This window comes from Mastomys coucha, unplaced genomic scaffold, assembly GCF_008632895.1.
Source record: "Mastomys coucha isolate ucsf_1 unplaced genomic scaffold, UCSF_Mcou_1 pScaffold18, whole genome shotgun sequence".
Classification (NCBI taxonomy): Eukaryota; Metazoa; Chordata; class Mammalia; order Rodentia; family Muridae; genus Mastomys; species Mastomys coucha.
In genome coordinates this window covers 82,426,054-82,436,428 of record NW_022196900.1, presented here as the reverse complement: position 1 = coordinate 82,436,428, position 10,375 = coordinate 82,426,054, and the positions used below count along the sequence as shown (strand labels likewise).

At 46.9% G+C, this 10,375-nt stretch overlaps 1 protein-coding gene across 2 annotated transcripts in view; it reads right to left on the bottom strand.

Moving 5' to 3' along the window:
* Oscp1 (organic solute carrier partner 1) overlaps positions 1-10,375 on the bottom strand; it is a 29,718-nt gene that overhangs the window by 6,560 nt on the left and 12,783 nt on the right. For both annotated transcript variants that reach the window (XR_004121063.1, XM_031378635.1), the window contains exons 2-4: positions 7,707-7,861; positions 6,157-6,324; positions 5,612-5,692 (exon numbers count right to left, since the gene is read on the bottom strand). Coding sequence is in view for 1 of the 2 variants with exons in the window: in XM_031378635.1 (XP_031234495.1) it covers positions 5,612-5,692; positions 6,157-6,324; positions 7,707-7,861 (404 nt within the window). In the remaining variant the exon portion in view is untranslated. The remainder of the gene's footprint in view (positions 1-5,611; positions 5,693-6,156; positions 6,325-7,706; positions 7,862-10,375) is intronic.

Sequence of the window (10,375 nt, the reverse complement as noted above, 5' to 3'; positions counted from 1 at the left end):
CTGGCCTCGAACTCAGAAATCCACCTGCCTCTGCCTCCCAAGTGCTGAGATTAAAGGCATGCGCCACCGTTACCCGGCTCGACACAAATCTTCTGAGGATGAATCATTAAGCAGTGATTTGTGAATGCTACCTAGTGAGGTTCAGGTATTAGGGACACAGCATATGTACACCTCATAGTGAGAGGGACATACCACAAGAAACTTGCAGGGGTTAGAGTGGCCTTATCCATATGGTGACTCTATATGTGTGTGTGTACATGTTTATAACTATACATGCATATGTATCTGTATATTCATTTAAGTGTATGTGTGCACATATGAATGTGGGTGGTTGTGGAGGCCAGGAGAGGGCACTGGGTCCCTGGAGCTGAGCCACTCAAGCTAGATGCTTCTGACTGCTGAGCCACTTCTCTAGCTGCATACAGTCGAATCACTTTTGAACTTCATTCTGAACCCTCCAAGTATATCCCTATTTTAAAGATGAGGAAAGTTTTACAAAAACAGAGCTGGGAATGCAAATCATCACTAGAACACAACTTAGCATGTGTTAAGGCCCTGGCATCAAGGGTGGGAGCGGGCAGAGTCTGCATGTAGGATATGCTCAATAAATGGTTCTTAATTCTCTTTGCTAGACTGCTTGGAGGGCTGGCGCAACAGCTTGGTTTAGAGCACTTGGTGAACATGGCTGAGCCCTAAGTCTACACTCTAGAAATTCAAAAGGGGAGCCTATTTGGACACAGGACACAAGCACATGTGCAAAAGCACCATGTGGTGGTGGTCTGAATGAGAATGCACCTAAGCTCATATGTTACAATACTTGGTCCCCAGTTGGAGGAACTGTTTGGAAAGAATTAGGAGGTGTGGTTGTGTTAGAGGAAGTGTGGCCTTGCTAGAGAAGGTGTGGCCTTGTTAGAGGGGTGTGGTCTAGTTAGAGGGGTGTGGTCTAGTTAGAGGAGGTGTAGTCTTGGTGGAGCTGTGTGCCTAGGGGAAGCTTTAAGGTTTCAAAAGACTTGTGTGAGTCCCAGTGTTCTTTCACTTGTTCACTCTGGTCCTTGTGATCATGGATCAAGACGTGAGCTCTCAGCTGGGCAGTGGTGGCGCACACCTTTAATCCCAGCACTTGGGAGGCAGAGGCAGGTGGATTTCTGAGTTTGAGGCCAACCTGGTCTACAGAGTGAGTTCCAGGACAGCCAGGGCTACACAGAGAAACCCCCTTCTGGGGGCAAGGGGCGAGGAAGATGTGAGTTCTCAGCTGTTCCTTTACTCTGCCATCATGGACTATAGCCCCTTGAAACCATACGTAAGCCCAATGAAAGAATTTCTTTTATAAGTTGCCTTGGTCATGGTGTTGTACCACAGCAACAGAAAAAGCACTAAGACACATTACAAAGCAAGACATTCTACATAGTATTCTTGAGGACAGCGGCTCACTGAAGAGTTCAATGACAGGTCGGAAATGCTGGGGCTGGGATGCTGCTGGAGCTGGAGGGAGCAGGTTCTGGGTATGAAGCTTCAGCAGTGGAGATGCGCAAGCACAAGTCATGTTCTGAGGGGAACGGGTAAACTGGCTTGGGCAGAGGTGGGTGAATGATCAGATTCTATGGTGAAGGAATATGGGCTTACCAGAAAGGAGAAAGCTGGGTCCATTGAATGCTCCTCTAAGTCCCCTCATTCAGAAGAATGTCCGCCTTTGCCTTTCCCAGTCTGCCTTATCCTTTATAAATTCCAGTTTCAATGAGCACCACTACCTAGCCACAAATCTGAGCCACCGTCAGTCATCTTCCTTGGGTGCCAGGCCAGGCCAGTGTAACGGGCTCTTTGTATCAGGCCTTCCTCTCTACCTCCGCCTGCTTCCACTCACTGCTAACCACCATCTTTTGCTTTCCTTATCTGTTTTGAGCCCACTTTCCATCCTAGCAATGAAGACACACTCCTGGACTCCTCAGCAGCCATGTGCCTTCCTCAAAATCCTTGGCTCCCTGCTGCCTACCAGATCATACCCAGCCGCAGGTGCATTTCTTTCTTTCTTTCTTTCTTTCTTTCTTTCTTTCTTTCTTTCTTTCTTTCTTTCTTTCTTTTTTTCTTTCTTTCTTTTTTCGAGACAGGGTTTCTCTGTGTAGCCCTGGCTGTCCTGGAACTCACTCTGTAGACCAGGCTGGCCTCGAACTCAGAAATCCGCCTGCCTCTGCCTCCCAAGTGCTGGGATTAAAGGCATGCGCCACCACTGCCCAGCTATGCAGGTGCATTTCTAAGTGCTGTGTTTCCTATATGCAAGTGCTGAAACCTCCCCACCAGACCTGGCAGCCACAGGAGCCACTAACTTTTGCCCCCACCCCTCACCCTCTTTTCTTCATGGGCCTGCTGAAAACCTGTCTTGGGGTGGAGGGCAGAAAGGGGGGGGGAGAGGAAGAGGGGAAGGGAGAAAAGGAGAGAACTCAGTAGGTGAATCACCAGATGTGCAAGCATGAAGACCCAACTTCTTCCAGCACCCATGTTAAAGCAGATGTGGTTGGTTTCACTGTGAGAGGAAGGGTGCTCAGAGTCCCACCTGCAACTGCGGCCACAGGGCTCAGTCCCTCCAAGGAGACACCTAAGGCAAACGGATGCTGACCAATGGCCTAAATTTATACATGCCTTTAACCCCAGATGAAGACAAGCAGCTCCCTAGGGCTTGCTAGGCAGCCAGTTTAGTCTAATTGGCAAGCCCCAGGTCCCAGTGGGAATCCCTATCTCAGAAAACAAGATGGAAGGCGGGCCGTGGTGGCGTATGCCTTTAATCCCAGAGTTTTCGAGGCAGAGTCGGGTGGATCTTCCAGGCTTGAGTTTGATCTGTAGCTGCAGAGGATTGTGGGGCAGAGATGGTTATAACCGACTCCTGAGGAACCTAAATGAAACTGGTTTTGGTGCAGCCTTTGTCTAGGGCCCCAGGAACAGGTCATGATGCCTCACCTGGTTTCATAATAAAGAAAGCTTGGTACTGGGTGGTGGTGGTGCATGCCTTTAATCCCAGCACTTGGGAGGCCGAGGCAGGGGGAATTTCTGAGTTCGAGGCCAGCCTGGTCTACAGAGTGAGTTCCAAGACAGCCAGGGCTATATAGAGAAACCCTGTCTTGAAAAACCAAAAAAAAAAAAAAAAAAAAAAAAAGAAAAAGAAACAAAGAAAGCTTGGTACTGGACAGTTTTTGTAGTTCCTTTGATTAAAAAAAAAAAAAAGCAAGAGTTCTTGGTGCAGATCTGTGTTTTCTTGATTTAGTTGGTTTTGCTAACAAATCTAAAACCTATCAAGACTATTTTGAAAACAGAAAATTTGTACAGGCAATCACAAATGCAGCTGAACAGAAACACTGAAGACCAACCATGGAAGCCAGCCCAGCTGTGCAGATCACTGGCAGAGGAATGCCAAGCTGTGTGATTCATCTCCACCCGCTTCAGCTCTCCCTCCCTGGGGAGCTATAGCTAAGGATGACATTGAACTCCCGGTCCCTCTTGCCTCTACCTCCTGAGTAGAAGGGTAGGGCATATACCACCATGACTAGCTGTGATCTTGATGTTTCCTTGTCTGCCCAGTTAGCAATTATTTAGTGGCATAATACATTTCAGTGATTTTACTACAGAATTATGATTAGGCATGCCTTTTCATTACAATGAATTTTATCTCCTCAAAACTGAGGATCAATATGGCTGCTGATATTACTATAATCCATAAAATATCCCTAAATGCATGCATGGTCCTGGTAACACCACTGAGTGGAATTTTCAGTATGTTCAGATTGATTTTTAAATTTGTTGCACAACTTAATCTTGCTTGTACTTTCATAATTTTATATTTTTTAACTATGAACATTAGAGATCTTAGTCTATATTCATATTATTCTTGCTCCATCCATAGCAAATACAATGAAATTATTCATTAGCATTAAAAATAAAATTAGTGGGCTGGTGAGATAGCTCAGCGGTTAAGAGCACTGACTGTTCTTCCAGAGGTCCTGAGTTCAAATCCCAGCAACCACATGGTGGCTCACAACCACCCGTAATGAGATCTGACGCCCTATTCTGGCGCATCTGAAGATAGCTATTTATAATAGTGTACTTATTTATAATAATAAATCTTTGGGCTGGAGCGCGCAGGGACTGAGCAAGCGGAGTTGACTGGAGTGAGCAGATGTCTTAAAAATCAATTCCCAACAACCACATGAAGGCTTACAACTATCTGTACAGCTACAGTGTACTCATATACATAAAAAGAAATATATACATCTTTAAAAAATAAATAAAATTAGCATTAGAGCTGAAATCCATTTGTCGTTCCTGCCCTTGGAAGGGAAATACACTCAGGCACAAACCACACTCTAGACCTCTTCTTGACTCGGTGCTGGGGTGCTGGGGTGCTGGGGTGCTGGGGTGCTGGGGCTGTGTCCCTCTGCCCTGCTTCTCCTCCACAATCCTGACTCCCAGGAGGTAGCATCGTGACCACTTTCCTGCATAGCCTTTGTGGAAGTGTTCTATACCATTCATATATGAGCACACACATATATTACGGATGTTCCCTCACTGGGTCCTGCCAGTGAACTCCAAATTACATACCGCCATTTCCACTTCCCTGGTGAGGAAGCTCTGACTCAAGAGTAGAGGCTCAGTGTGCAGCTGATACTGTCTAGCACCAGGGCCAGAGCTGGTCTGCTGTGGTGCATCATCCTCCCACCTCGGGTGACCCAGCTTTAGGATGGGACAAAGCCCCATCCTAAAGAGTCGCCCAGACCCACACAAATGTGGAAGTACGCTTTTTAAAGTTGGGGTATAGAGCTGTTTGGAGTAGGCATGGCACAACGAGGGAGGGACATTTAGGGGACAACAGCCAGTGAGAACTGAGTGCAGGGTAAGGTAAGAACTGAGCTCAGGGGCAAGCAAACACAGGGACTTGGTCAGGGTCCCAGAAACTGGAAAAGCTAATGTGTCAGCAGCTTAGAGAGAAAAGAAATCCACAGGAAGAGCAAACCCAGCATGCACTTTAGAAGCAACTGGACAAATCAAGACTGGAGAATCACTGTGACGTCGGTTCTGAGCCAAGGGAGCGGTGGAAAGGAAGTGTCCTCAACAGAAACCAGAGTCGGGAAGCCTGGCTCTCGGCAACAGTTTAGAGGAAGACATGGAATTATAGGCCCAATGGGCCTGGTCAGATGGATTTCAGCTAGCAGGTGGGTGGGTGAAGGCAGGAGCAGGAAGGCTTGGGGACAAGCGGAGGAAAAGAGGACAGGAAAGTGGGAAAGCCAGGTTAGGGGAGTGTCTCATGGAGCAGGAGGGCAGCCATGCAACAGTGTCCAATGCTGGGACACTGAGGATGTAAGCTTGAGAAAAGCTTCATGTTCACACTAGTACCCGACAACACAGTACAGTTCTTCTGTAGAAGCAAAGGATGAGCCCACATTTCAAAGCAGCTCAATGGAGCTGGGGGAAAATGGCTTAAACCTATCAAGTGACCTCTTATAGTCACGGATTCAAAGCATAATGAGCATCACCAGCCGGGGAAAATCCTGTTCCTGGTCTGTTCAGACGGCTGGCTTATGGTCAGGGCAGCAGCCGCAGGGGTAGCGTGGGGGCTCCAAGCACTTACTCGGATGTGCAGGTCTTGGAAGAAGATAAGCAGTGTCTGCCGGATCAGTTGGAACTCCCCAGCAGAGAGATTCCCATATATCTGTCAAGACAAGGCAGAGGGAGGGAAGCATTGCACTTTCCACTATGGGCTGTTGTGGAGACAGGTAGGGGTGGGGCGCTCAGGGGTAGGACTCAGATAAGCGGAGACTTTGGCAGCAGGAGTGTCAGCATCCTCCCTCCCAAGTGGGCCAGGCTTTGCCATGCCACCTTCTCCACAGTCCTGGAGCGTCTGTTCTCCACAGATGAGCAGACATACACTCCCAACGCCCTTTCAGACGTGGGGGAAAGCTCTTTGTTGCTGTTTTCCCCTACAAAGGCTACAGCAGAGAGCATAAGGTGATAACTGCCACGGAGGTTACAAAATAGGCATTTTGTGGGATTTTAGAATGTTCTAGAAGAGTGACAAACTTTGACCCTGTTATTGTAATCATAGACCGTGCTGGGTCTTAGTTGACTGAGAACAAGGGCTGTGGCAGGGAGATGACAGGCAGGAGAGGGGCTTACTTCTGTCAGCTGGCGGAAGGTCTCGTCCACCTGATTTATGATGGTGGGAGAGTCTTGGATGAAACCCTTGATGGAGTCTAAATGGTTGAAAGTGACCAGCAGCACATCCTTGGGGCGTGGACACAGCAGCACTTGATATTTGAAAGCCATGGTCATCAGGTCGTAGAGCTGTCAACCCACACATGGAATAGACGAGGTGATAAAAGCAGACCAGAAGCTGAGCAGAGCCATTGTGGAAAGGCAGCCATGGGCTTGCCTCAGCTCAGGTTGTCACCCAAGCCAGAGCGTTTCTGAGGATGCGAGGGGGCAATACTGGTAACTCAGCTAAGACAACAGGTGTAGCCAGAAGGTTCCTGGGCAAACTGTGGTTTCTGGTCATCTTGTCTTCCTGATGGGACACAGGAAACCGCATTGGCTGCTGTGTGGTCTGGACTAAGCACTGGACTTGGGAGGATCTGGAATCCTGATCCTCTTCCTCAGCCTGCCCACTTGTTAGTGAGAAGATGGACTCAGGGATGAGATAACTTTTCCAAAGGAAACAACAGGCAGTAAAGGCTCAGTTAACGCTGGTGCGTCTCACTCAGCCTTCTAGTTCTAGCAACACATATGTGTTGATTCTGTGTGTTCACTATCTATGTTAGTCTTGATGACTTTTAAAAAAAAGTTCATATAGTGGAGCAAGTTGAAAAATCATTATCAGGCTGGTGAGATGGCTCAGCGGGTAAGAGCACTGACTGCTCTTCCGAAGGTCCTGAGTTCGGATCCCAGCAACAACATGATGGCTCACAACCACCCTTAATGAGATCGGATACCCTCTTCTGGTGCGTCTGAAGACAGCGACAGTGAATTATGCTGGAGTGAGCGGGGCGGAGCTAGTGGGGCAGGAGCGAGCAGGGCCAGAGCAAGCGGGCCAGAGCGAGCAGAGGTCTTGAGTTCAATTCCCAGCAGCCACATGATAGATCATGGCCATCTGTACAGCTACAGTGTACTCATACACATAAAATAAATAAATCAATCTTAAAAAAAAAAGAAAAATAAAAATCATTATCATTATTCAAGTCTAACTTAATAATTGTCTGGAGTCCTAGAACTTGGGGCCTGGGATTGGCTCAGTTGGTAGAACGTTCCTAGCATGCAGGAAGTTCTGAGTTGGATTCCTAGCACATGCCCAGGTATGGTTGTGCAAGTCACCATTTGGGAGGTGGAGGAAGCAGGATCAGAAGGTCAAGATCATCTCCAGTTTCATAGTGAGCTGGAGATTGGCCTGGGCTACGTAAGTCCCTATCTAAAAGAGCAATCTCATTAGTTTAGTTTCTCCCAATACCCTAGATTTTTATGTGTAGGTATGTGCCTGTGGAGGCAAGAGGTCAGCCCCCAGTGTCATCCTTAGGACTGCCATCTACTTCTTTTGAGACAGGGTCTCTCATTGGCCTGGACCTCACCAATTCTGCTAGGCTGGCTGCCTCCGTCTCCCGGTTTGATCCCATCTAGGGGCATCCATAACAGGTGCTGGAGCAGCAGCTGAGCTGACCCAGTGGCTGCCTGCTCACCTTATCCATGCTGGCTTGGTTCAGTCGCATGATGGAAGCATGAGCCAGGCGATCATACACAGTCCGCAAGGCCTTCTTGGAGTACAGCTCCTGGGGTTTGAACAGCTCTTCCATGAACTTCCTGTTGAACATGGTTGAAATGATGTCGTTCAGAACTGTAGAGACAGACAGACGGGAGGGAATCCAGATGAGCAAGGAAGAAGCCCTTTTTAGGAATGCTGTCTGTCTATGAATGGGAGCTAGGCACAAACCAAGCTGAGATACGGAAGGAATGCTTGCTGAAATCAGCCCCTTGGAAAGAAGCCCAGGTGTCCAATAGAAAGCAGGGCTCAGGAGTGCTGTATGACACTCGGGGCAATGTCCACAATGACAATATTAAAAAAGATTGTGCTTTACATATTACATACCACTTCACTGACATTGTATGCCTTGATAAGGAAAATCTTTCTTTAAAAATCTTTTTTAAAAAAAAAAAAGTACTGTTTTGCTGGGCAGTGGTGGCACATGCCTTTAATCCCAGCAGAGGCAGAGGCAGAAGCAGACAGATCTCTGAGTTTGAGGCCAGCCTGGTCTACATACAAGTTCCAGGATAGCCAAGACTACCAAGAAACTTTGTCTCAAAACAAAACAAAAGAAAAGAAGACAAAACAGAACAAAACAAAAACAAAAAAAGAAAAAGAAAAAGAATGTGGGGTGGAGAGATGCCTCAGCTGCTAAGAACAGTTGTTGCTCTTGCAGGGGACTTGAACCCAGTTCCCAGAAACCACATGGTGGCTCATTCCAGTTCTATGGGATCCAACGGCCTCTTCTGATATCTGAGGGTGCCAGGTACGCATGTGATATACATACAGACATGGATGCAAGGCAAAACACTCAGAAATATAAAGAAATCTAAAATTTTTCTATTAAAAATAAATAAAAAGGGCTCGTGAGATGGCTCAGTGAATGACACTGACTGCTCTTCCGAAGGTCCTGAGTTCAAATCCCAGCAACCACATGGTGGCTCACAATCACCGATAATGAGATCTGACACCCTCTTCTGGTATGTCTGAAGACAGCTACAGTGTACTTATTTATAATAATAAATAGATCTTTGGGCCAGAGTGAGCAGGGCCGACCTGAGCGAGCAGAGGTCCTAAAAGTCAAGTCCCAACAACCAGATGAATGCGCACAACCATCTGTACAGCTACAGTGTACTCATATGCATAAAATAAATAAATCTTTAAAAATAAATAAATAAAAAGACTTATACAAAGATTATAAGTTAGCACATCCTTTTAAAAAGAGAAATGGCACTCACATTCTTTCTTTCTTTCTTTTTTTTTTCGAGACAGGGTTTCTCTGTATAGCCCTGGCTGTCCTGGAACTCACTCTGTAGACCAGGCTGGCCTCGAACTCAGAAATCCGCCTGCCTCTGCCTCCTAAGTGCTGGGATTAAAGGCATACGCCACCACCACCCGGCTGGCACACACATTCTTAAAAAACATTTAGGCTGGCTTTTAATTCCAGCACTTAAGAGGCAGAGGCATGACTCTGTAAGGTTGAAGCCAGCCTGGTCTGTAGAGTGACTTTCAGGCCAGTCAAGGTTATATGGTGAGACCCTGTCTGAAAAAAAAACAAAATAAAAATAAAATAAATAGATGAATTTCATTGCTAGTTTGTGTAGGAGTGTGTGTGAGGTGCCGTGTGGTGGGTGGACGTGAGAGGAAGCCTTCGTGGTGTTGTTTCTTCCCTTCCAACCTTTCCATGGTTTGTGGACATTGAACTTGGACTGGCAGGCTGCACGGCAAGCCTTTCATCCACTGAACCATCTCACTGGTCCTTTCACAACATATACTCTATCTCATTATTCATGGATGAGGTGCAATGGGGCTCTTTCTCTTTTAAGCATCTAAACCATTTTCCACTTCAAATTAAACTTCATACATAAATAAACAAACAATGGTGATTTATTTTTGTAACAAACATTTTGTAAAAATGGACACGCTCCCCACTGGTTAGCAATTAGTGTCTTTAATGCTTCTACAAAATCTGCGTTCGGTTTGCTCCATGTTAGCATGCCCTTAATCCCTCTTTGACCTGTGATGCTGATTTCACAGCGCAGGAATAGATCCCATCCTGTGGGACAGTGAAACTTCTACCCGTTGAGAACTTAGGACTTGCGCAGACCAGGTGGCCTCAGCTCTGCTCTCACAGATATTTTGAAAGACTCAGCTAAGTACACTAGTGAGGGAGGAGTGGGGGGGGAGCTCTGGTATGAGAACAGCAGCTGGTACAAGTATGCAGATTGTTCTGGGTGGTTTTTATATTGTTATTGTGTGTTGTGGGCGTGGGCATGGGGGTGGACGTGTGCACTAAGGTGCATGTGTGGAGGTCAGAGGACAAGTTGGTGACATTGTTTCTCTCCTGCCACCTCATGCCTATTATTGTAGGGACTGAACTCAGGTTGACAGGTTTGTTTGGCAGGTGTCTTTACCTACTGAGCAATCTGCTGGCCAAGAGTAGTCTTTAAAATTTTTAAAAAAAAATATATGTGGGTGGGCAGTGGTGGTGCACACCTTTAATCCCAGCACTTGGGAGGCAGAGGCAGGTAGATTTCTAAGTTTGAGGCCAGACTGGTCTACAGAGTGAGTTCCAGGACAGCCAGGGCTACACAGAGAAACCCTGTC